Source organism: Cinclus cinclus, chromosome 8, assembly GCF_963662255.1.
Source record: "Cinclus cinclus chromosome 8, bCinCin1.1, whole genome shotgun sequence".
Lineage (NCBI taxonomy): Eukaryota > Metazoa > Chordata > Aves > Passeriformes > Cinclidae > Cinclus > Cinclus cinclus.
In genome coordinates this window covers 1,818,482-1,845,917 of record NC_085053.1, presented here as the reverse complement: position 1 = coordinate 1,845,917, position 27,436 = coordinate 1,818,482, and the positions used below count along the sequence as shown (strand labels likewise).

General features: G+C 40.1%; 1 protein-coding gene across 3 annotated transcripts in view; it reads right to left on the bottom strand.

The window, feature by feature from the left end:
• Nucleotides 1–27,436, bottom strand: part of KIFAP3 (kinesin associated protein 3) — a 67,631-nt gene that overhangs the window by 12,817 nt on the left and 27,378 nt on the right. For all 3 annotated transcript variants that reach the window (XM_062497223.1, XM_062497222.1, XM_062497224.1), the window contains 8 exons: nucleotides 23,260–23,368; nucleotides 22,046–22,158; nucleotides 20,930–21,095; nucleotides 20,591–20,716; nucleotides 20,252–20,350; nucleotides 19,395–19,480; nucleotides 11,089–11,278; nucleotides 6,791–6,890 (listed from right to left, as the gene is read on the bottom strand). In XM_062497223.1, coding sequence (XP_062353207.1) covers nucleotides 6,791–6,890; nucleotides 11,089–11,278; nucleotides 19,395–19,480; nucleotides 20,252–20,350; nucleotides 20,591–20,716; nucleotides 20,930–21,095; nucleotides 22,046–22,158; nucleotides 23,260–23,368 — 989 coding nt within the window. The remainder of the gene's footprint in view (nucleotides 1–6,790; nucleotides 6,891–11,088; nucleotides 11,279–19,394; nucleotides 19,481–20,251; nucleotides 20,351–20,590; nucleotides 20,717–20,929; nucleotides 21,096–22,045; nucleotides 22,159–23,259; nucleotides 23,369–27,436) is intronic.

Here is a 27,436-nt window from a genome sequence, read left to right as displayed (position 1 = left end):
TTCTGGAAGCACCACTGCCACATTTAAGTGCTGAAGGAGAATAACTTCACAGTGAATTTTGGGTCATTTTAGGCCATGATCCAGGCAGAACCTGAAGCACTCAAGTGAAGTCTTTCAATAAGCTTGTTCCAGACTGTTCCAAAACCCTCCAAAAGGCAGCAGTTCCCACTTCCTTCTCACATTCTTTTAGATACAAAAGCTCAGTTCCAGTGGTATGTAGCACCAGGATAGGCACTGAGGAACAAAACTTCTCTGCCAGTTCCCCAGGAACAATCAGTGCCTTTCATTTCTATAAAGCTGAACACGTAGGCACATGTTAGGACAACAGAATGAGATAAAAAGGTACCTCTGCTGCCACTAACACAGCTTCTGTGGGATTAAAAAAAATATACATAAACCAACCAAAATAAACTCCCTTACTTGTGTCCAGGAATTTCACTGGTTCTGGGCTTTTCTTTAAGGCCTTTTCAAATTCGTTTCAGTGGGATTTACAATTTGCTAATACTGATGTGTGATAAGCTAATAAAACCTGCCTGCAAGGTTATAGGCCCAATTTACTAATAAAACCTAATTAGATTCTCCTGGGAAATGCAAATTAAATAGTGTCCAAATGGCAGAAGCTGAGTACAACTCTGCTGAACATATTGCAAAGGTAACTAAGTTGGGTTTTGTTTTTAAAATAAGGTTTAATTGTGCAAAAGAAGAAGTACTGCACAGAGCTGTAAGAAATATCACTACAGTAAAATATGGTTCAAATAGAATCACCTTGTAAGAGTAATTTATACTCTTTCTAGGTTTCTTTTTCATTAATTGAAAGATTTTATATTCACTGTATGTCCACCTCTAAGACAGGGAAGTATTACTGCCTCTGTTCAAATGAAGAGGAAAGAGATGTGGGTACTCTCAGCACAGACCCCACATAAGAACATTTTTTGTCTAAAATGGAGCATGGAACACTTTGTTCTGCCACTGATCCCTGCTGCTGTCTGCTAAGAGTGGTTTTCCACCCTCAGAGACAGTCTGCAAGATGGTTCTTACCTCCTCAAAGGCTGGGAAGGGAAATTATTCCAACTTTGAAATAAACTGTGCTGAACTTTACTGACAGTAGAAGATGGATGAGACAGTCCCTGGCAGGGTCACTAAGATCACCAGTTCCTTCAGTCCTTTAGCAAATCTAATTGAAGATGAGGATCTATTTGGGATAAAGCTCTAAATGTCAAAGTAGGACCTAAGTTACAAGTAAAACCATTTAAAAGCATTTTGATAATCATTCACCAAGTGCACATTTGCCAGCACCTGCTGCAGTTCCTGTACCTGACCCAGATGAGAGCTGTTCAGCTGGGAATTCACACCACAGTGCAGCAACCAAGGGCAATGAAAGGCTACAGCTCTAGGTTGTTCCACCCTGAAAACTCCCACCAGATTTTCATCAGGGTTTCCAAGTGCAAAAAAGGCCACAGATATGAGCATTCTTGCCATTCAGTGTGGACTTTCAGCACATGCAGACATCACACATGGTTAGCTCAGCTATAGATAAGCCAAGTCACACAGAGTGTTGGAGCACCAGGACCTGTGGCCAGGTATTGTTTCCATCAAGCCCCGACACAAGAGCCCAGCTGTGCACCCTGGAATTTACCAACAGCAGCCACAGCTTCCCTGGGGCCAGCACAGGCAAGGGCCTGGCTCCAGACACCAAGCTCAGAAAATATCAAAATGACGTGCCATGGCAAAAAAGACATGCAGCTACAGCTTGAGGCTGTAAATCCAGGCAAGAGGAAAGATGTTCCACCAAGGACAGAGATGTGCAGTCACCCCATAAAACTGGTTGTGCATGACATGCCAAACCTCACTGCTTCCTGGGAAGAAGCCTCAGTCAGATCTCTCTTGGGAAGAGCTGGGAGTGCACGTGCTGGGAACAGCACACACAGAAAGGCCTTGCCTCAGAGAAAATGAGGATTATGCAATGGCAGCTCTGCTGCATTTTATAACAAGGTTAAAGGATCCTGCACTGGAGAAAACTTCCTCAGGAAAAAAAAAGGTCTGGCCAGCTCTAGCATTCCTAACTAGTAATCTTTTCAAAGCTACAGACTGAGAAGATTTGAGCTCTGTTGAAGATATTAACCAAAAACTGGCTTTTGCACTCAGAGCTGGTACTGTCACCTAGTTGTAGCCAGGAGGGTTAAAAAGTGGCCTCTTCCCCAGAAGGCAAGAAAAATACTGTGGTATCTCTATTACAAGGTATTTAGCCATCACTATTATATTTGTGTCTTAAGAAAGTAATTAGCCTCCAGAAGGTGATTAAAATTTGATAAATTACCATAGATTCTGGAAGATGCCTTTCAGCTGGTCTTTATCTCCTACAGCTCAGACACTAAGCTGTCATCACATCAGCCAAAGGTGAGGGATTTTTGTTTGCCACAATCATAAAACTTTCACTCAATATTAAGCCTTATCAGAACCAGAAACCTTGAATGTAGTTTTTAATAACAGACGAAAATTTCAAATCTATGCCTAATGCCCATCTGCTTCTGAAAGACAGTAAGATGATTTGAAGCTGGTAACCTAATCACAGAAGTCTTTTCCTAGCCAATGAAAAAAACCTGGATAGAAGCTGTCAAAACAACCTCCTCAGCCACATCTTTTCTGCTGAATGGAAAACATACCTTACAATCTGTCTGCATTCTGCTCCAAACCTTTGAGGAAAACAAGAGATGCTGTTTATGGACTTTTATCACTGCTCCTGTGGATGTTACATTCTGAAATAATTCTATTTATAGGCCTCATAGGTAACAGTACAACTCCACTAAGAATATAGTTCAGGGATAAGAGTTATAAATGGAAGCTGCAAAACACACAAGTTAGATCCCCAGAAACACAGCATTTCTCAGGGTGGCACTGTCAGAAAAATGGCAGCTGCCCAGGTCCTCACTTTTTGTGCTGCTTCTGCTTCATGATGACAAGTAACAGAAATAACAATTATCAGGATGTAGACATGTCCAGAACAGCAAGTGTGCAAGCAAATCTACAAACTGAATTCAGGGCTAGGTACTTTTGCAATTCCCTTCAGCGGTTTTCTTCACAATGCATAATCACGAGAGGTGGCGTTCTCAGCTCCTGAGAGTAACACTACTCCAGGTTTCAAAGGAAAAGTCCAAGACACCTCATGAACGGAAGGCAGGGTCTTTGAAAAAAAACCTTTAAGATACTCCACCTAATTCCCCAGATCAACAGATTTTTTTTACTGCCAATGTTTCACTTCATGTTTCCCTCTTGAAAATGACAGGGGAGAGCAGCCACAATGTGGCAACCCAGTGAGTGCAGATGCCTATCCATAACTGAACTGTCTTTAACTCCTGTTCTGCTTGACCTCAAAAAAGCACTTCCCTACCCTCCTAAGACTGTGCAGCAGCTCTAGGTGTATAGGTCCACTGTCTCCTGGGACAGGACTCCACAAGAGATGCTTGTGATCCCCTGCTGATTACAGGAGAGACAACCACTTCAGCAGCTACACCTTTGGATACAGTTGCTGCTCCAATTGCCCTGAATTTTCCCAAATGAAACAGCATGGAATTGCAATGGCAGAGGGTGCCCTGGATCTCTGCATCCCCCAGCCAAGGAAGTTCACAATGTAACTGGAGGAAAAATAGGACACATGGCAGGTAGTGTGGGCTGAGTTATCAAACATCACTTATAGGGAAAATCCTTCAGGACTGTGCGAGTTTCATTGTGGTCCCTGACAGCCTCTCCTCACAGACACATTTCTTTGGGTCCAAAAATCAGGATGGTGATCAGAACACACTTAAACACTGGTAATGCACTGAGGGCACCAATGGCAGCTGAACATGAACTCAATTTCTCAGTGATGTGCAGCTACTAAAAATGTGGGACCTTCTGGCTGCCTTTTCAGCCCTCCGGGAGGCAAGGGGAAATCCTGATCTACTCTACTGCAAGGACAGGAAATAGCCTCAGAGAAATTAAAGAAGTAACATATCCTTGTTCTTTCTCATAGGAATGAAGAAAGGGGAAGAAAGGATTAAATTATTCAAGGCTGAGGAGCAAGAAGTCAGCTCAGGGTTGTTACCTACCTCAAAATTCACAGGGTGGTCTTAAATGGCAAAGAGACTCTCTTAAAAGACAAAAAGACTTCAGAACCCACAGCATTGCTTAGCAAAAACTGCTCCTATTACAGAACTGAAAAGCCTAATATAAAAGGCAAAGATAGAAGAAAGAGGCACAACAAATAAATGTATAATAAATAAAGAGTATAACAAAAGACCAAAACCAAGAATCTACTCATAATTAGCTCTGAACTCTGAACTTCCAAAACATGATACTATTAACTTACTTGCTAATGGTCTATGAAAACCACAACTCACAGCTGTCTTGCTAAAAAAGATTCTGAAAATATATTCAAATATTAATAATAGAAAAATGAACCATTTTTATAACAAAAATCTTGATTTATTAAAAGCTGGAACTGGTTAAAAATAAATCCTTGACATAAGGTTCTTGTTAGCTTTAAAGTGTAAGCACAAAAATGCCCTAGAATTATGTTTTGGTATGGCTGAAATGTACACTATATAACACATAAAAAGCGCCTTGACTTGCTGCTATTATTTTTAATTAGGCTCTGTAGCACGTATGGTTTTACCTTCCAACACCAGTTCAAATTGGGAGAAGGGAGCTCCAGACTCATGGGACTGGCAATTCCATGGCTCATGCCTTGGAGCACTAATGCATTTTACATTAGGTCTGAGCATCAGGAAATCCTGGCTGCTGGCGCCAAGCAGTTCCAGCCCATAATGACCCACATGTGAAAAGTTGGATTCGCCACTCAGCTGCCAGTATCTATTCTATCAAACAATTCACTTCTGCTCTGCTACAAATAAGACAGAACATTTGCAGCACTGCACACTGTTTCCAATTAGACTGTGTGTCTGGACTGCAGATAAGTTCATGGAGCAATCATATTGAAAGAACTCTATTGAAATGTCTGTCTTCTAGAAAACAGAATTCTAGTGAGAAATGCCAATATTTCCAGAGGCCATGATCATTGGGTCAATCTGCAGTTTTTCTGCTTTCATTCTTGAGGTGAGCCTTCAGAATGCCTTGAAACATGCAAGAAAATTCTACAAATACTTAATTTAATTAGGTATACACTAGATGCTTTTTGCTATTCATGTTAGTTGGAATACAATCAGATTAGAAAGCAAGTTACTATTGGAGCTCCCTGATGAGGGGCTGCAATTTGAGGCTAACTGATGTGCCTTCACTTTTAACAGGGACACTGAAGATGGTTTTGTTTTCCAGCTGAAAGCTCTCTGGCAAAACAAGAGTATCTTGACTCGGGCTTCCTCTAAATTTACTGAAAACATAGGAGCCTGCAAGCCCTACCCTCCACACCTTTCCCCACACCTCCAGGTGGGCTTGTGAAGACTGTTGGGAGCACCCTCCAATGTTCTGGTGAACAGAGAAATCCATCACCTCGTGGGTTGTGTGTCTATTCTGAAGTTAAAAATGGTGAGTCACCCACTGAGACCCCAAGAGCAGCACAGAGCTGACACTTACCTCAGTTTCTCTCCCACCTGCAAGCTCTGCAACAAAGGTTGCACATTTGGAAATGATCAGCACAGGCACCAGCATCCTCTTCCCAAACACAGACTCACACTAGGAACTTGATGCTTACTGAGTACAAATATTTACTTTATTCTAGAAGATCCATTTCAAATCCTGCTTTTTTTTTTCCCTGATCTTGTTATTTTAATCTGCCTTTAAAAATGATACCACCACTCCAACCCTTACTCAATGTTCAGATTTCTGGAGCATCACAGGTAGAATAAACCAAAAAAAGTAATTGTCCACCACTTTCGATTAATCAAAAGAAGCCAAAGTAAAGGAGGAAAATCTTTTTTGCTTCAGCTGTACATATTGTGAATAACTTATATTTTATGAAGTTGTTAGTGGTGAAAATAACATTCTTCCTTTGGAAAGAAACAGCTTCAGCCCCAGGGCTGGGCATATCCAGATAGCTGGATCCTGTTGAAGTGAATGTTGTACCTTGACTAGCAAATGTTTGAACCATTTCCTGCTCATGAGTCCACAGAATTCATGCTTTAAAAGGCACTTCCTAAACTCTGGCATCAAGATTTATGAAGATTCCATTCCTGGAAATGAGTCTTTTCTGTTTTGAACTGATTGGAGAAGTTTACTCAGAAATTCAAACTGGAACAGTTTGCCAACATTGAGAAGGAGGGGTCTTTGATCAGAGGGGAAATTCAGAGGAAGATATCCCAGAATATCAGCAAAAGCTGATGCCTTTTGCTCCTATAGCCCATTTTCAAAGGGCCCACAGGAATCCAACCAAGAATACCTCGGGAACACTTAGGTTAATGGAAAAACACCAAAAAAACTCCAAACCCACAGCAGCTGAAAGACTTCTTTTAAATTTAAGAATACTGGAACCAAACATCACCTGGGTAATCAGCTTCTCAAACCTCTCTTTAGATGTTTCCCAATGTCCGAAGAATATTTGAGTAGCTGTCATAACAGATGGTGTGTTGTGTGCTATTGTTCTATTCTACAGCTTTTGGAAAGCTGTAGATGTATTACAACTTGTTAGGATGTTAAAACAGACGTGCGATTCCGACACCACACTAGACCTGCTTGTGCAGTGTAAATCATTCCTACTGCTACGGGGGCAAAAATTACTGAGCACTACAAATGAAGCCCTATAAGGAAACTTGAAGAGCCATTGCTGGATGATAAGAATTCTTTACCAGGAGCAACTTACTTGCCAGAGAAGGGGTGCTGCCCAACCAGGTCTCCATTCTGAAGCTGGTAATCCCCGAAGATATCCGGACTCACCGCTCCATCAGGGGCTATCAACCCATCTAGAAAAACAAAATACAGTGACTTGTAAGGGAGCAGGATTGAGGGCAAGTGGGCAAAACCACCTGTCCTGCTTTCTTTTAGTAATTCACCAGGAATTTAACTTAATATTTTGTTTCTGTGAGGAATAAAAATCAACAGTAATACTGAAAAACAGCAGCTTCAAGTACAAAAAAAAAATCCTTACTGGGACTCCAAGGAGCTTCAGCCTGCTGCCCTGAAAAATGCTGTACCTAAGAAACATTCTCTTAGCCCTTCTTCCTTAAGCCTATAAAAGTTATTTCCAGACAAATGTTGTCTTACCCATCAAAGTAAGCCCAGAGAACAAGTAATGAAAAAGGTACATCATTAATCTGGGCCAGAAGCATAAAAATAAAAAAGCAGCATAGGTCTTAATTGTTCAGACTCTGCACTGCACCACTGTATCTCTTCAAACTTGTTGAGAAAAACAAGAAAGTGACTTCAAACCTATTTCTTTTATCTTGCCCATCTTTTAATATCTCAGAGCCTTTTCCAACAAGGGCAAGCTTTTCACATGATATCCTCTCAAGAGCACAGGTTACAGATTTTTTTGTGCTTCTTTTGCATTTCAATGCTGGTATACGACGATGCAGACATTTGTAAAGCCAGAAGTATTCCTTAAAGGCTTCACAGTCTCTGCTTGCTTTATGAGGAAAAGAAAATCAGGAGCTAACGTATTCCTTCTGTTACATCAGTGTAAATCCAGAGAGTGTCTTTGAAGTAAAGTCACCGAACTGACCCCAGCTGAACGAAAGCCCAGCTTAACTCTTTGCTGTTCCCATTCAAAAAACACATTTCTTTTCAATATTAAGGGCACAGTTCTTATTGGTAATTAGTATTGGGCTCATCAGATAAAACACACTCTTTCATTAAAACAGACCCTTCATCAGTTTGTCTCCATTACTGTATCAAAACAATTCCAGACCTGAAGTGCAGAAAGCATCCCCATAAAACCAGGGCAGAAACAGGTACATCCAGACTGATACATTAAGAGTTTAAGAGAGGGAAGAAAGAGATTCCTAATGACTAGGAAGTTACAAATGCCATTCCACTTTAAAGAAAGAGAGATAAGATCCAGGGAGTCACAGGCCACTTAGCTTAACCTCTGTGGTTTCAAAACTACTAAAACTGCCTGTGCAGGAAGCAGTGGAAAGTTACTTACAGACACAAGTGCTTAGAGATGATGACTCTGGCATTCAAACAAATCTCCCCGAGCTTTACGAATTTACCTGATGTTTTTTGAAGATAATATAGTGACAAGTGATAAAAGGAATAGAATTGACACATCTAGATTTCTAACAGACATTTGATGAGGTGCTACAGAGATTCATTTAGAAGATAATACCTCATGGGAAAGTGACTGAATGCAAGGCAGCATACTGGAAATGAAAAATGCCAGCCATGATCAGACCACATTTTAGCAGCATCAGATTGCTGTACATGGCCATGTTCTAATTGCAGACATGTGTGTACAGTATGTGAAGGAGTATGACTTGACAAGCAAATGATCTGGTAGGGATCAATATTCCTGTCTCTCAGTATGTTCAGTGGGACACGGGTGCCCTGTGATACCACACAAATAGAAAATGTCCAAAGAAGTGAAAGGAAAGTTGAAATGGCCTTTATTAATATGACTTGTGCCAAATTTTTCTATCACACCTTCTGGTCTGTATGCTCCACTGAACTGAAATGAGAACCATTATCACTTTTATACTTGCAGCACTTCAGATCAAAAGCAATCTATTTAAGTGACTATGCATTTTAAGTAGTCAGGCTAGGTTAAAAGTTCTCTTCTTTGAGAGCAGAGAAACTTAAAAGTAACATCTGTCTTTGTATTAATAAAGCAAGCACTACATTTTAACACCGAGGCTACTGCTACCACTACTTAAAGTGTCTTCAATCAAGAGTGTTAACAGTCAAACCATAACACTCAGAGTTATGGCTCACATGAATTCATAGGAAAATGAAAGCACATGGATAGCATCAGCTGCAGAAAACGTGATTTCACAGTTAAAGGACATCTGTTGTTATGCACATTTCAACATAAATTAGGTTATGTACTTTCAGAGCAAGAGAGACACTGAGCTCAGGAAGGTAACTTCAGATATTCTACCACATTTTTCATGTAGATTTAAATTACCATCCAAGACAAAGTTTGTCATGAAATAAGGAGCCCATCTTGCCATCAGCCAGCTCAAGAATGATTATGGTCAAGGTGGGACTTGTAGTGAGTGTCAACCATCAGCGTAGATCACTTCTAAAACTATCAAACAAAACGCAAGTATTTCATTTCTGACTGCACAAGGGTTTGTACTTTTGGTGGGTTTTTTTTCACTAAGTAATGATGTGTCCTTCAGAAACCCAAATCCCCGCTCCAGTTAGTACCTTAATCTGTAGCCTTTTCAAAGGAACATTATGTCCCTTTTGAGATGCCACATTTCAACAGTAGAAGTCCAGGAAATTGCAGAAGCACACAGTTACTGACACTTGTTACAATGAATCTAAGAAGTGAATCTACCCTTTGAATACAATCACTCTTTAAAAAGAGCTACCTCTAAAAATGAAAGCACATTTCGAACATCTGCAGAACATATCACCAGAATTCTACCCTTCCTTCCCAGTCAAGTAACAATTCCAGCACAAAAAAATCCAGAAGGGAAAACATATGATACTAAAGAGGCAAGTTGCTGTGGCAGAAGAAAAAGAAGCTCTATGTTCTGATACCCTTTGAAAACAGTATTTGAGATGCTACTGAGATCTTTCACAATTGCTTTCTTGCAGCAACTATGAGTGAAGACAATGGGGTTTAGTGGTTTTGTTTTTATAATTACTCATCCTGCAAATGGATCCAGAGTCACAGAATTTTGTGACTCATGCTTCATGGCAGAGGACCGGACACTTATGTGTAAAATAAAAAAACACAGACTCAAACCCAGCAATTCTAAAAAAAAGCAAAAATTCATTCACTCAGTCATCCAGGAGTTTGAAAAGGATCTAAGCCCACAAGTTTGGGAGGGTAAGCCAATTCACAGTTACAATAAGTTATGAAGACATTTATCCACTGGGCAAATTATATCACTATTGTCTCCTGCAAAAGTTTTTTGAACCTTCCTCCTGTACAGCTGGGCAACACTGGTTTAGATAAATCAGCATTTACAGAAGAGATTCACACGCTTCCCTAAATCCTAGATACACAACAGCAAAAATCATACAGATAGATTGAAGTCATGGAATGATGGCCTTTGCTGAGGAATCGACAAGGCTGCTTTGACTCAACTGAAGTCTTTCATCAATATCTGCAACAAAAATCCCATTACACAACTAGCACAAGAGGCAGAAAAAAATTCAGCATAAATCCCACAGCTATGAATTTGACAGGGACGAGAGAAGCTTTTTGTTTACAGAGCTAACAAACTATGGACACAAGAAATAGGTGGGAAGAACAAGGCTGGGCCAACTTTACTTGACTCCACTGTCATGGTCCATTAGCTCTGTGAGACAGGTCTACTCATATTCCTGCAGACCTGTAATATTTCCTAAAATTACGGACATGCAGTACTTAATCCATCACTAACACCCTGATGCCTTGGGCTTTTAGTTTATGTTTTTCAAATCCTGTACTGCTTTAGTGTATAACTCTAAACTCCACATAGAGTGTTACCTGCTGTCTTCATGTCTTATTCAGACAAAACAATCCCTCTGGGCCTGAAACTCAGAGACACCCTACTGTCTCAGGCCCTGAAAAGTATCAACAAAAAGTAAACTGGGGGTGGGGGGGCAAACTGGGGGAATATGACTTAATTACCTGAAGCTGTAATTGGAAGATTAACCCCTGATATGCAAATTGACCAAACTTATAATTGTCTGAAAAACTCCTGACCATTGTCCATCCTGTCCAGCCCTTCTTGGAGGCTTTTGACTGTCCATGGTGTGTCTAATGAATGCCATTAATAAATACCCACTTCTACTCTCTTAACCTTGTCCAGCCTCTGTTCTAGGTGGCCACTCCATGGCAACAACCCCAACGAGGACAAGCCCATCCCTGGCTAGCATCAGCACTGCTCCCAGTGTCACAAAACGGGAACTGTCCTGCTGGTTTGAGTCAGACCCAGCCCAAGCTCCCACTGCAAATGCAGAGGTGGCAATCCCAGCACTAGATACCAACAGGTGCTGCTTTACCTGCATTATAGAAGAGGTCAGGTCTCTCCAGAATATCCCCCTCGTGGATGTAGGGCTCGATGGGATCATCCCCATACAGGTACTGCTCGCTGTCGTCCATCTGCCGGCTCTCCACCATCTCCAGCCACTGCGAGTTGTGCCATCGGAACTTCTCCGTCTGGATTTTTTTAGCCCATTCCTCATCGTATTCCTGGCAAAAATCACCACATAGTGGTTTAGGATGAGCTGTAGACAAAGCTGGTGTAACAGGAAATGGCAGGGGAATCCAACATCAGCAGAAGATGCAAGCTCAGGGCCCAGTGATTTAAATGCTCTGCTCAGTTGCATGTTTTTTGAGCAAAGAAGGGATTTTGCAAGCATTGGGCATTATTCTGGTTTGTGATGCAGCAGTACAGTCTTCCCTTCACGGTTTGGAACTTTAAACCATCCAGAAAAAACTCCTGCTTTGAACAGAATGGTTCCATCAGCAGTCTCCTCATTTGGTTTAATTAAAAAGACCAAATTACTGCCAATCTTCAGGGTATTTTTAGTAATTAATTATTAACACTGGCCAAATACCCTGCACATCTTCATTAGATGAGCATTTCCTAGGACAACTAATTACTAAAAAAAGCTATTAGGAAAAAAGGCCGTGATAAAACCAATAAATTTCTTTTCTTTCATGTGCTCCAGCAAGAGTTTAATTTTCAACTTCATGTCAAATTTTATGTATAATGTTGAACAACCACAAAAATGGCAGGCAAGTAAACTCTGAGGGGAACTTCTCCAGAAAGCTGAGTAAAACAGGATACAGGCTCCAGTCACCATGGAAAAACACGCAGGCATAAAATTTCTATCTGGATTACAGCCTAATTGCACTCAAGTGATGTGATATTCACGGAGAGGAACACCAGCATGAAGTGACACAGCCTGTGGTCACTGCAATCAGCTGTGCAGAGAAGCATCTTCTAAACAGAGCAGATTTTGGGGCTGGTGATTTCCACAGAGGGAGCACCAAGCCATGGACAACACTCAGTTCCTCAATCCTGCTGGGAAGATAGGGCCCAGCTATCTCTAGGAAGCTCATCAACATATGAAATCTGCAGATGGTATCAATCTGGGAATAGTCACAAACAATACACCATGATTTGTGCTTTTTTAAACCAAAGTGTTGTGACCAAGAATAACATCCTTAACCAGAATGTTTCATCTTGTGGGAAGAAATATACTTATGAAACATACCTCACTCCACTGTCTTCTAACTACAAAGGAGAAAAAAAGTTGAAAATAATTTCTTAACTCTCGCGGTGGTTAACACATGATCTAGACAGACTTTCCCCAGATCTAAGCTGGAGCAGTTTAAGGCTTTAAAAACCTGTTTTACTTAGCCTTGAACAGAAAGATTACACACGATTAGTGACAATGCCTTGGTTGTCACTCTTCTCCTGCTCAATGTGCCAAAGTAGATCTGTCTATAACCAGAGGCCATAAAATGGCAGAGGAGGCAGAATCAATTGGCTTAGTAGCTGAGGGTAAACTTCTGAAAGCCCTATAGTCTGAACTAGAGGTTTTAAACAGACTTAATATTCAACCAGTCTTGTTTGTCTTCATTGCTCTCATGAGTTCCACAGGTAACCCTGTGCCTTTTCCACCATTTGGCTGGTGGATAACAAAAGCCAGATGGCCCTGCCAGTCTGGCAAAGGCTTCTCTGACATTGCCAACAAGTATCTAGAACATCCAAGATTTCATTAGTCTCAATTTCTCCAATTCCACCTCTGACCAGCACTAATTCCTAGACCTTGCTAACCTCACCATCCTGGCACTCCTATTCAGTGATCCTGTCCAAAACCTGATATCCTGCACAACTTCCACACCCAGAATAGGTTATCACCTGTGAGATCTGTAGATATTCTCAGTGCTTAGCAAAGCAAAATTCCACTTTTTGTTTGTCAGTATTACTGCAGCCTTAGGGAGGGAGAAAAGACCAAAACCCAACAAACACACACTTGCACTGTCTGGAAAAGAACACCTCAAGCTACTTCTTGATTCCCTTCCCCCCTTTTCCACTCTTGATGAACAAGAAAAACTAGAAGTAACAGTAAAAACTTGGAAAAAGCAAGGTCATCACTGAGATTTATAAAACAACCCATAAAAAAAGACAAGGCATGATTTTCAATGATGACATCTGACCAGCACCTTGGAAACAGCTCCTTTGCTGCATCTGCCAGAGCTAAACCCTGGGCTGGCTATTATGTCAGCCTCCAGCAGTTGTGAATTACTTACAAGCTTTAGAGAACCATCTTGTAACTGCCAAAAATCATACTGCAGTCTCAAGAACACTATTCCCAGGAGTCATGATTGCAGAGAAAGGGAGGAAAATAAACAAATGTAACAAACAGCAAATGAGATTAACCTCTGAAAACTGAATCCCTTTTACATTATTCCATTTACTTTTCAAAGTTCTCAAAAGCCAAAGGCCATCAGCTAAATCACCTCATTCACATTCACCATCAATGCACTTGGAAAACACTTGAATATTCCCAAAGTTACAACCCTAAATCTATCCCACTTCCTGGTATCAGTTCCATTCACACCACTGTCTGAACACGCTGAACGTCTGTCAGAAATCGGCATCAACTTCTTATATCCTTCTGCAAAAATCAGTTAACATTTCTCAGATTCTAACTGATTTTTCCTTCAGATGATGACAGCAGAGCAGAATATTCCTATATATTCTATATTTCCCATCCTATTCTAAGAGGTTTAAGCCTCTCAGCTATTTGTCCTCAAGCATTCATCTAAATTTTGGAAAGTGGTAAATTAGCAATTGAACTACTTTAAAAACACAACTTATCCATACAAGTACTTTGGCAACTCTGTTCTTGTTCATTCCCAGTGAAAAAAACAAGGTACAAATGTTACAAAGAAGTGACTGCAACAAAACTAGATCAATGATCAGTTTTGTCAGGAATTTCATTGTGGCAGCAATCACAGAAAAGGAAGATTTGCTATTATCTAGAATGATTTACATAACGTCAGCCGAAAGGGGTTCATTTAAGTAGTGCTAGATCAGGATTATGTCTGTAGATTTTCTATGGAAATATGCAGAACCACCACTGGGTAAACGATTAATGGAATAACATCAGAATGGAAGAAAATCTGTAAATGCAGAACTACAGCCAAAAGGCACAAAGAAACAAATTAAAGTCACTTAGAGCCAAACAATTCCCTAAAACACTACAAATCTTCCAGTAATTATATTTTTAACTATTAAAACATTTTTTATTATTATTTTGTGGTTGTTTTTTTCCTTTTTTTATTGTTTTGGTTGGGTTTTTGGTTTTTAAATACATGAAGCACTCTTTCTTTACAAGGCAATTTCTTCAAACATAAAACCAAAAGACTAAAAATTATGGAGATACAGCCATAGCTTTGAACCCTCCAGTCCTTTTAAAATTTAGGCTACTGGAAAAGCAAGGGAGAATGAGAAGGTGAACGGAATGTGCCTATTTTCCAACACCACCCCCCTCAAACACCGCAGTCATGGTCAGAAACTTAAAAGGAGGAATTCTGAAAGCTGATTTTATTCTCTTCGGAGCTCCCTGACATCACTGTTTTTAACATTCGGTTTCCATAAATCCAGAAGTGTCATAGAAGATGTATGGCTCGACTCTGGGAGGAATGTGCCATCCTTTTTGAAGTTCTACTTTCAGCTTTGTTTACTACTGAACCATTGAAATATTATGAAGCGTTAACTGGCCCATTATCAGAGCATGTCTGTTCCCTATCAGGGTCCCCTTTGTCACTGGCTTCCGTCACACCTTGTATCTGATTAACACACTATAGGATAACACAGAGCTACACAGATCTGCTTTGTGTTCTCTCACAGCTGATGAAAAACAGATTTTCCTTTTCACTTTAATGTGACTGCCCTTTAATTGGGTCCGTAATAGGGTTCATTTGATGTGATTCCTCATACTGGACTGAAACTGCTATACAGTAAGTAGAATGCTTATTATGTTCAAGGCTTTACTTAGTGATTTGTTACATTCTTCATTAAAAACCTACTGTTTACACAAAAGATTAAATTAACCATTTATTAAGAAAGAAAAGATTTATCTTGTCTAACTATCCCCAAGTTAGGCATGTGATTTTAACTCTGTGCCTCTATAAACCAAGGAGAGAAACAGATGTTAGGGATCACCTTCTACAGGTGTCTACCACACCTACCTCAGAGTACCACTGAAGGGCAATTCCTTCACAGGCCAGGAAAAAAAAAAATCCTTCCACCACTTACACCTGTAAAACCTGGAGTCACTGCTTCACAATCAGCTTCATTACTACAAATGTATCCTGAAAGGAAGCTCACAGAAATACGAGAGCTGAAACTAATGGCAAGGCAAGGACAAGAGAGTTACCATTGATGCTCTCTAAATTTAGGTGGCTCCATAACATGTAGGGCACCCTCAAAGTTCCTATATAGGCAGTTGCAGACTAGAGACACTTTTCTTCCCTCCCTTCTGGAGAGTGTAAGATACCTCACTGGCAACCTGTTATGTAAGTAACAGATCAGTGGTTTGGCTCACCTTCCTAGTCCTACAGATCCAGAGAACAGGCATCAATGCTGAAAGGGAATCTGTCCAAAGCAGGTTTTATGTGAAGACAAAAACAATCAGGACACTCTTGCCCTATCTAAAGCTGCCTGTGGTTACTCTGCTGCAACCAGCACCAAAGCAGACTGCTGGCAAACTGAACACAGGAAACTTCAGCAGCTCATCTGCAGCCCCATCCCCTTGCTGCCCTTCTGCCCATCCTTCTGTTTTCACGCTTGCTACAGGGTAACAGGGGCAACAAGACACACCACAGAAAGGGGGTCCTGTCAAGTGAAGGGAGAACCTTTTTTCCTGGAGTGACTACAGCACTCTTCATGGAAAGAGGACACCAAGCTGGAGTCAAAGGTTATCTATTTTCAGAACATGCTGCCTATTCAAATAAAGCCCACACCAAATCCCTGTGATCTGCTCTTCCTTGACTCTAAGAGAGCTGGCCAACATCTCAAACAGCTGGCCCCAAACTCCAGAGCACGGAGGGTTCACAGCACATTCCTGCTTCTTAGTGAAATTCCAGCATTCCCAACGTGGAGAATTTCTATCAGGGAGCTTAGCTAACACAGAAAGATGCAAGCTGTTCATTAACAATGAATTCCATAAAAGGCAAACGTTATTTGCCATTCATTACAAATACCCAGAGCAAAGAACAAGAGCTGGAAAAACATCTTAGACATGAGGCCCTTCCTATGGACTGTGACTGTATGCATGCTGTAACTATCTAAAAGATGTTTTACTCCTGCAGGAAGGAGTGTGATCCACTCTTGATTATAAGAGAAATATGATGATACAGCAGGTCTGGATCCCAATCTGTAAAGGCACTGAAGAGGAAAATTGGGAGAGTCAGACTACAGAGTCCTATGATCTGATGATGGCTAATTAAATATCCTTTGAATAAATTAAGAAAATTGTCTGACTGCAATAAAACTGAGCTAGGAGCAGATAAAGAATATGAAACCTGAGATATTAGTAGCCCCCTCAGCTCTTGATAATGTTGCCTAAGGTGAAAAGAATAAAACTACCTGAGTAAGCTGACATCTCATTCCACAAGCTTGGAGTTGCTGTTGTCCAGGCTTCTGAAGCAGGAGAAAAGGGAAATTAATTTGCTTGAGACTCCTGTACCAGCTTCTGAGTCCAGACTAAGCCCTGAGAGCTGCCTCACTTTAGGGGTACAAGCACACTGAACTGGCTGCTTGCTGCCAAAGCTCAGCACATGCCTGAGTCCAAAGCATTCCTAAATCACCAACTCAGACTATTTTTGACAAAAGGGATAACTTGCTTCTCCCACTGCAGAGCTGAGACTGCCCAGGATATACTGTGCTAAAGCAGCACATCTGTTTCAGTTCATCAGCAACAGAGTCCAGCCAAGCTATATTAAACAAATCATCACTAGTGTAACATTTCCATAATTTCTGTGACAATTACTTTACTACAGAAAGCATTTCTCCCCTAAGGCTTATAAGCCATGTGATTTTCTCCAGTGCTATTTCAATCATAGTCTATACAGCTCATTGATGAGTGAAAGAAGCATTTGTCTCCCTGAGTAGAAATTATTTTCAAATCTACTCCCCAACATTTATTTTCTGATTTCCATCAGAGGACCTACTCCTGTCAGCATGTGTGCAACAAGAAGACTGAAGAGTGAAGGTTTGGTTGCTGTGGATTTAGCACAGATAACAAGTTCCACCACTCTTGGAGACTGTTTAGACACCTCAGCAGGCAGTGCTGGTGTATAACTGCCCCACTACCAAACACCTCAGTGTTTATAGCCTGATTTTGCATTCCTTTAACACCTATCAAGAGCTGAATTTCTGGTAACTTTCTCTCTTACATTTCCTAACCACCACTATTTAAAATATGTTGCCTTTTTTGCCTGTGATTTTTTTGTACTGAGAGACACAAGTGCAACCAGATTCCAACATGACTGAGAAAGCAATCAATTAATTAGTGGTTCGCTTTGTCTTCCAGAAAAGAGAGCACATTACGCTTCCTGTTCCCCTCAGGGCCATGGTGTTTATGCAACTTGTAACCCCAACACCCAGATAATAAAGCCAGAAAGACCTTCTTGGAAAAGGAACTCTCCTAACTCACCAGCTAACACCATTCTAAGTGTGGCATTGCTCCACAAGCAAAGAAAAATATAATTTACCACCATGCAAGCTGTTCTCAATATGTGTTTGGTGTCTCCTCCTCCACCCCCAATAACCACAGAACCACATGGTTTCTTCCCTTTATTCTTCCTCAAAGCCCTCAAAGTCCTGTCCAGTGCTTTCTGCAAGTTGAGAAGCCTTTCCAATCCATTATCTTAGCACTCCTCACTGATTCATGATAAGCATAAACATTTCCTGTTCTTAGGAAGGGAAAAAAGTCAAGTACATTTTACTCAGATGGTAATATTGAATATGAAGCTGTATTTTTGTATGTTTATTCTTCTAGATTCTATAAATTTTGCTTAAAAATATTACTAGCAATTTTTCACTAACTAGATATTACAACACACCTCACTGTTAAGTTTCCCCATATGAACAAATCAACATATGAGTCACCTGGAAACTGCACTGGCCCCAAGATAAAACAAGTACTGGACACACTCAAATTGTCCAGCTTCACCCAGAAGATTAAAAAAATCCTTCCACTGTTTCCCCTGGAGATGTCCCCAGAAATAGCTGATTGTGTTAAGCTGAACATGATGCCCATCATAAATAAGCACTAAGTGTAAATTCATCTGAGTTTAAATCTAGTCCTTAACGAGTATCAACAGCAACTCTGCCACTGGAGCAAATTTTCATTCCATACCTCCCTGAAGAAAAGACAGAGCCAGATAAAAAGAATTCCAGTTCAGAAAATGTTATGTCATTTTATTGGTTTAAGGGGACTATTAAATTAGAAGACACTATTAATGAGTATAACAAAAGAAGGCAAATTAGACTATATATAGTATTTTGCAGTGTAAGTTAGGCCTTACGCCATATTAAACTTTTCAGAGAACAAGCTGCAATACACATAATTCAACTGCAAAAGGAACAATTGTAGGTGACTGAAAAAGCAATAGGGTAGACAAAGGATGCTGCTCTTGACTCAGTTAAATTGTCTTTGGCTATAAAATCATATGACAGCTACTCTACACCCAAAAGGATGTACAATCACTGCAATCCTCAACAGCACTTGATAGTTTAATATTCTTTCTTTTTTCCAATTTAGCAGTGTAATACAACTGTCCCAAAAGTTTACTGTGATCCATGAAGAGTTGGACAAACTAAGTTACATAGCTTAAGGAAACCTATTCAAAAGGTGAAAACAATATTAGAGTGACTGTTCCCCCAGCAGGATCATTGCCACATTTTCTCTATGAAACAAATATTGGCATCAGGCAATGCAGAGAAGCTGAATAAAGCTGCTAGGTAACAAGAGCCATTTGTTTGGAGAACTAAGAAATAATGAAAGCTTGGCACACTTACGTAATGTGGTTAATTTATTAAAGTCTAAAAGCACTTTTTAACAGTATAAAGTTAACTTGTATGAATTTTCAAAGTACACACACACTCTTTGGAAGTTTGATGCACAGCCTAATAATTGCCATTGTGCCCCGAGAATTCATCTTTTATTCATATGATTAGAAAGTTGCACAAGAAAAATATTTCCAATTTGTAATATATTTAGCTGTTTTAGAATTCCCTTGAGTAAAGAGGCTCTGGAAGGATAACAGAAGTCACACCTACCGCTATGATATCCAGAGTGTTGTCACAAACCTTGCGGATCTCAGCGTTTTTATCATGCATCAGGTCTATAAGGTATGCTGGGGCTTCTGCAAAGCTGCTGGTAAGGAAAAAAACCACTTCTTTTCCTCCCTCACAACCCTGGGTTCTCCAAACTGCAAATTTCACTAAGAAGCAGAGGCAGGAATTTTTCATCTCATGTAGCAAGAAAGCATTTTTCAGATGTTGGTGTTTTATCATTCCAGAATTAGCAAGTGATGTAACTTCTTATTTTTAATTTTTTAAAGCTAGCAACCTAGTAGTCCAAACAAGACACAAAGAACAACCACACAAACAGCTTCTCAGATACTCCACAGAGATTACAGGCAAAAAGAACATGAAGAAGTGTTCTTTGTATTGTTAGCAACATAATCACTAACTTGCTATCCCTCCCAGGGCTCATTCAACCCATTCTGAATGCTTCAATAAAATGGAACATTCAGTTAAGGCCCACTAAATTTCAGACCATGCAACATATTTGTATAATGGTGCAATGCAAAAAGCTTCCCTATGCTCTAAATGTTCTTCTAGGAACTGTGAATTTCATTATGATTTGCAAAACAGACAGTAAATCAGATTGGATAACTACTGAGTCAGCTGGTCCAGCAATCCCTCTTTTTCTCCCCTATGTTTTAATCTTTACTATTAATCTTACAGTCCCTTTACATGCTTAGGCTGCTTAGGTCTTTTCTTCAGCTGAAATAAATATTTACAAAGAAACTTCTGAGATCATGAGGTTACTGCAAGAGAAACAGCAGTCAAACATCAGCAATAGCAAATTAAGTGCTGCATTTCTAGATGTTTAATCTCCAAAAAGATACGTGTTTCCTTGATGATGACATCTCTGGTGGCTTGGTGGAACACCATTTGATAAAACACATAGATGATCTGGCAGACAAACTCATCATCTTCCTGCTGAGCTGCAAGGAGAAAAAAAAAAACCCACCATGATTTCAAAACCCACTAGCAGAAGCTTTTGATGGTTAGAAAGTTGTAAAGGTGTGGGAAAACCCAAAGCTGTTAGACCAGTACCCAGAATCTATCACTAAGGGAGGAAGTGCTCCTTCCTCACACAAGCATCAAGCCCTGCCTTGCAGGAAACAGCAGTGTCCATTACAGCTCCTGCTGTGCACCAGTCAAGTCAAACACGGCCAATTCACCGTTCAGAAGCTCGATGAGAGCAGGGATGATTCCAGATTTAGCCAGCAGAGCAGCACAGGAGTCATCCATGGAAACAGTCCCAATCATGATCACCACTTCCAAAACGAGGTCATCCTCAGCAGAACCTGCTAAGGCAGAAGGCAGGAAGAAGGAAGAATTACCTCTCCCAGGAATTCATCTACTGGCAGTCGTGCATTTATCTGCAGACATGATTCTATTCTTCAGTGTTACGTTTTCCTGAACAAGCACAAATTACAAAGAAAAATAGACTACTCTGAGCAGTCTAAATATTCTTCGAGAGACTCTGCTTTGGAAGCCCAACCCAACTTTGTACAGACCTGGTTTTAGCTTATCCTTGAGATATGGAACCAGTTTGTATTCCTTCAGCACAAGCTCCCAGTCCAGCTCTGGTAAGGTCAAATTCGCAAGTGTTCCCAAGCATTCAATCACAAATTCTTCCTCTTCATCGTTTGATACTTGAGCTGCTAAATCACCAACATATTCCTTAAGAAAGTACAGCAACAACCATTACAAATGAATGATCTGGGTTTCTGAAGAACTCACATCTCAGACAAACTAAAGCTAGTTCTCAAAAGAAAACTGAAGAGACTTTGTTCATGAAGTAAGAACTAATGAGGCAGTTTCAAATACAGTGGATGAATAATCCAAGAAAACATTTCAGCACTCTTCCTCCCCATCCTTTCAAGCGATGTGGATCATTTGTTCCAACGTTCCAGAAGTAAAAAAAAAGAGTTTAAAATGCTCTTAGTAAAAAAGGAAAAGAAGACAGAGAATACCATCCTGCATTAGAGGCAGTAATGGAGTTCTTTACCTAAAGACTTCAATAAACAGCTGCAAGATTTTTTGAGGACATGAACAGGGGAATAATGGCTTCTACTTACTCATTTCATACTGCTTTAAGACAATTTGATATTTGATCCACATTGCAAGAGTATGTTTAAAATTTCCATGATTAGAATGTTGTGTTTCTCGCCTTTCTTTTGAAAGGGTAGCTTTACAGGATCAATATTAAAATATTGAGCATTTAAAATACCCACAAATACAAGACACTTGGCAGTGTCTCGACAGTGGGGGGGGGAAAGAACCAGATTTTTCTCTCTAGGTCCAAAAGCAGAAATTAAGGATAACTTAATTGTTCTGATGTTCACCCCAGCAGCTGGAGCTTTTTTGTTTGTTTGGGTTTGTGTGTTAGTTTTGAAACTTACTGGATAAGGCTTAAGATCTGTTTTCCCCACAGAGGGGGATCCAAACTGATCTACCAGCTGAGATAGCCTTATAAAACCACACATGAATCCCATGTCCCATAAAACCCCGGGACAGACAAGGAAACTTAAACTGGACACCCTGCAAAACAAACCACAGCAGCTCTCCAAGCCAGTCTTTTCCACAAGCATAAAAAACAGAGATCACATTAGGTAAGACTTGATACTTACAATAAACTGGCTTTTAGTTGGCCCATCATGTTGGGAAATATTTCTGATCATCTTCATTAACAACGGGTCCTTAAACTTCAAAGCCCGCTTCATGAGCATTTTCAAACCATTTCCTGAAAAGAAAAACACTTCAAAAATCCTCCAAATTAAAAAAAAAAAAACCAAACAGCAAAGTACTGGCTGATCAAAAATCAACATGCACCTAAAAAAATGCTTTAAGGTTTAAAAGTTTGGAATGAAAAAATGCACAGCAGTTAGTCCAGGCACAGAGACTCCTCTCCCCATTCCATGGAATAAATACATTATTATGGTTTTAAAAGTAAACTTTTAAAACTTTTTCAAGATCAATGCAAGGGGAACAGATCCGCAGTACTTGACTGCATAGAGCAAATCCCACTGTTACCATTATGCTTCCAAAAGATCACCCTGCCTACCTAAAAGGTGTTGTTAGCTTGAGTTTCACCTTTAATATAAAACTGGATCTTCCTGCTCCCCTTTTACAGAACTATGCACAGAATTTTAAAGTGGAATTTCAGGCTACAGAATCTCTTGATTACAGCTGTCCCTTTTGAAGGCCAGTAACTGACTGCAGCAGTTCCTAGGGAAAATGTTGAGCACAAGTGAAACTTGGAGCATTACTGAGTTTATATTACTCAATTACTGAGTAATATTATTTCATTTAAAACTGCTAGTATGAAAATAATGAAACTTTAAAAGCAATCCAGAGCTACTGCAAGAAATGCAGAACTATCTAGACCATGATTCAAAATATTGGAACCCAAAAGAAGCTCTATTATAATTTTAAAAAATAATGGAACGATGCAACTAAAAGACATCTCTGCTATTCATTTGATACTGGCAGGCAAACCACCAATCAAAGATGGATTTTAGGCATCAGACAAAATAAAATCCTGATGTCTCCATACAGCCATAGTTTCCCATAGCAATGTCATCAGGCTGTTTTTCAGAACTGTGTGCATGTACAAGAGCTGTGGGCATCTCCCTCAAGTGTCATTGCTGCTACCCAAAGCAAATGTGAGGAGGATGTGGCCATTTGCTAGCAATCATTACCCAAGCACATGTATTTTTTTTTAACACATAGACACACTAATAAATAACTCAATTATACATAATTCACACATGTAAGTATAACAGAAGAAAATCTACGAAGTGCTGTCATCTCCAAACTCCCACCAAAAGCTCAGTCCAGTTACCTTCACAGATAAGCTGCACATTTCTTTTGTTGGCAGCAAGGTTAATACAAAAAGAAATAAGTTCCAGGTCAACTCGCTCATCAGGACATTCAAAAAGCATCTTCATCAACTGCCAAGAAACACAAGCACACTTGGGTCATTCAGCTTTCCAAAGCATTAGAAAAGCAATGTTATGATATCAACTACCTTTTAAAAAAATTAGTATTAAGCATTTCTACAGGAACAGTGAAAGTTACAAAGGTCAGAGGCATGACATGCCTAGCTCCATTATTTAGGGATAACAATCCTTATAAAGTGCCAAAAATGGCAATCACTCATCACCTTAAATTAACTTGGCTCAGTTACATTTTCTTGCTACCACTGAAATTTTTATTCTACTGCTTTTGAGTATTTGTGAATGGATAAATTTGTTCTGAAAGCTTAAGTGAACTTAATACAGGAAAAATAACACACAATTCCACAGAAAGTCACATTAATACCTATTAACCTAATAGAATTATGACTAAACAGATACTTAATTGAAAAATAATTCTACTATTATTTTGCTGTGAGTTACTCCATTGATAATTTAGCTGTCTCTATCTTTGCAGTTTCCAGCTAGAGCTGAATACTGCCACATCCCACAGATAACTCAGCAGCAATTCCATTCTTCTGGTAACATTAATGTAAGTAGACAATCACCTATAATCCTGTTTAAACAGCAAATGTCAGTGAATTCCCAGGTGATTCCCAAGGCTCCTAACCTATGGATTTGCCATCATTTTAATAATTTTACACACCTGGCCCTGTATTGTCCATTACATCACAGGCTGGCTATCCTGGCTCATTGGGCTCAACAGGAACAGGTTTTGAAATGGCATTTGGAATACATGAACATAACTAAAAGAAACCCATTTCTTTTCTCTCTGGTTCCAATCCTGGCAGACAAGCCCTGCACAACCTCAGGGCTGGGGGACATCACCCTGTTTGCTTCTAAAACCCACTCAGTTCATAAGACATGTTTAGATTATAATGCAAACCAGTGTGATGACAAGACTGAGATTACTGGGAGAGGAAACAACTAAGCCTAAAGATAAGCAGGGCATAAGGTACAAAAACTGTAGCTCAGAAAAGGGCGGGAGGACAAGAAAGCAACAAATAACCATTAAATTTAATGATTAATTAATCATTAAATATTTGTATGTTTGCCCCCTGGTGGAAAGACAAGTTTGTAAGGCATTAAAAGCTAGAGAAAGTAGGTGAAGAATCCATTTAAAGAGGAGAAAATAAAAAGAAACAATAGGATTGCAGGAATTCCCTCCAAAGTATTTTACTCCAGCCATTCTGTAGGTTTACTCATTATCAAATATCAGGCTTTCATTCCAAAGGGACCCCAAAACCCCTCGAAATAAAAACTACATTACAACACAGCTATTTATGTCTTCCCTAAGACTTTCATGTACTCATGTTTAAAAGCTATCATTGATTTCTTCCTCCCTTTCTTAAAAAGGTAGAATCAGATTTCTCTAGGTTGTTTTAAGAACTTATAAAATCCCTGGTTTATTAAATCCTTAAGCCTGACAGTCACGTAAGAGGGAATTAACAGAGAAGAAAATTGCCATTTAACAAGTAGAACACAAGCATTCAAAAACACCCCCTGCAACTCTTCTGTTACAAAACCTTTAAAATCAGATTTTTAAAACCCTCCAAATAATTTGACGGGAAACATTCTCATTACTTACACAATACAAAATCTGTGGAAATTAAAAGTTTAACAAGATGGGATTACACTGTTAATTTACCGAACTACTTCTCTATAAAAAGAAAAAATATATCCAGTTTCAATTAAAGCCGTTCAAATTTTAAAATAATAGTTTCATATGAGTTCCATGTTTCCCATTATGTCTTCATTTAATTTGATTGCTTCTTGTGCCACTTCAAAAGGAAGAGTAATTGCTGCCAAATAGGAAATATTAAAATTAAATTTGTTCTGCTTTTACTATATCCATTGTCATCTTTTACTGATTTAACAGGAAGGCAGTAAAAAGACTGCAGCATGTGCAATGAAGAGGCAGTAGTGTTCAATCAGACAAGTCCCATATTGAGTATCAGATACCACAGACCAGCACTGAAATCACTGTGTCTAGACTCTCTGGCACCTGCCTTCACTTATTTACCAGTGACCAGAGGCCAACCCCCACAGCTCTGTGTTCACATACACCTCTGTCCAACCCCCTCCCTGAGCCCAGCTCCAACATCTTTGAATGATTATGCCAGAACTGCATGCCTCAGGAATCTCTCCTGAGCGGCTACTCCCCAACTCTGCTGTTTGAAGTGATGCTCTGGTTTCTGAACTTCAGCAGATAATGGTGGACAGGAGCAAAGGGGGCTGTCAAGAGAGGACGTTTACCAGCATTAAGCTGAAAAGAAGCTTAGAGATCAAAGAGGGGCCAAACAGGACAAGCATGGTGGAAAACATGTGGGCAGCTTTGGAGAACCTTGCACACCGCTCTGCGGTAAAATATTAAATATCACCATGACATCACTGCCTAACCATGCCCTTTGATTGGCCAGGTTATTACCAATAAAGGCTTTAATAAGCATCTGGATGGCATTTGCACCTATTTAAACAAAACACACGTTGCTGAGGTCTAAACAAGAATGAACTGTTAATACTCACTTTTAACTGTTACTAGAGTAGCACCCACTAACTCCTGCAATCCACAAGGATGTTTACCCAGGACAGCACACGCTTCACACAGCCACAATTACCACAGGGCTGCATTTCCAAGCACTTTCTACAACTGCTAAACATTAATTATTACTTGCCAGTCTAGATGAACACCTTTCCTCAAAGAGAGACAAACCCAGGCAACTGAGTATGTCACTACAGAAAAGAGATTTTGGGTTTCCTGGGTAGAATTAGATAGCAGTGAGTCCTTTTAAAACAGTAATGTTCTTTTCCTGCACCTCATCCACTTCCTAATGCTTTCTGCTACCTGTCTTCCTTGATAACCATCCTAATTTTGAACATTCATTAGTAAAATTCAAGCTCTGGTCACTTAGCTTCTTTTTGGACAGTGTGCAGATGTGACCTGTGAAGCATCAATAGCCATAGCTGTACTTTCCAACGTTGTTGTTTACTTCACTAAAGCCCAGTGAAGGCAGCAGAATTGTTTGCTGCTCCACCAGTCTTTGGACACAGCTCTGTAAGCACTGGGGGTCCAGGAGTCCCTGAAAGCACAGCACAAGCAAGTCCTGAAGACACTGGTGCAGGAATTTGAGTTTGGCTGGTAACTGCTAGAACAAGTATAACACAATGCCTTAAAAAGTAATTGCTTCTTGTGGTAGAAAAGACAGCAGGATGTTTACAAGACCACTTTGTAATATAGATTAGTTACTCCCACCAGTTCTCCCCTCTCTATTATTCACAAACATCTTGCACGTGGAAAAACTTCACTGATTTTGCCGTAAGATAATGACCAGAAACATTCTGGTAACTTTCCATGACAGCTTTCCATTCTCGAAGTATTTGATGCTAAAAACCCATTTGGGAGGAAAGAAGATACCACGGTACAATTCTGAAAAAGCTACCAGAGAGTTCTTACACTTATGAAACACAGGCTTTCTCAACTCCAGCCTCACCAGGGCTGAGAAAAAGGACAGTAAGAGAGGACTTGGTACTTGAGAAAAAACAAACAAACAAAAAAATACCCAAACCAACACGAAACAACAGAACACATGCACACAAAAAAGCACACATACCCACAAAACCCCAAATCCCATGCTACTGTGTCTGCTTGAGTCAATGAGTTAAATAACAAAATGCAGCCTGAAAGACCAGTGAAGGGCCTTCCAGAGTCATCAAGTCTCCCTCGCTGCACACGCCTGCAGTTGGAAAAGGAACTGACATGGAGGAACACAACCCTCCTTGGCTGCTTTCCAGTTCATATCCTGCAATACTGGAGACACTGACACTTTTGATACCCAATGGGATCAGCCAAGAATGCCTTCTAAAACTGTAAAGGAAATACTTTCCACTGCATTCCCTAAGGAGCTGCTCTGCACAAGCTTTAATCTCTCTCAAGCGTTCCCGATGTTCTGGAGGAATCCAGCGGGTCACCTGTAATTTCAGCGGTTCATCGATGTCAGCAGCAGTGACAGAGATCAGTCACCTCTGCCTTTGCTGGGGACTGTG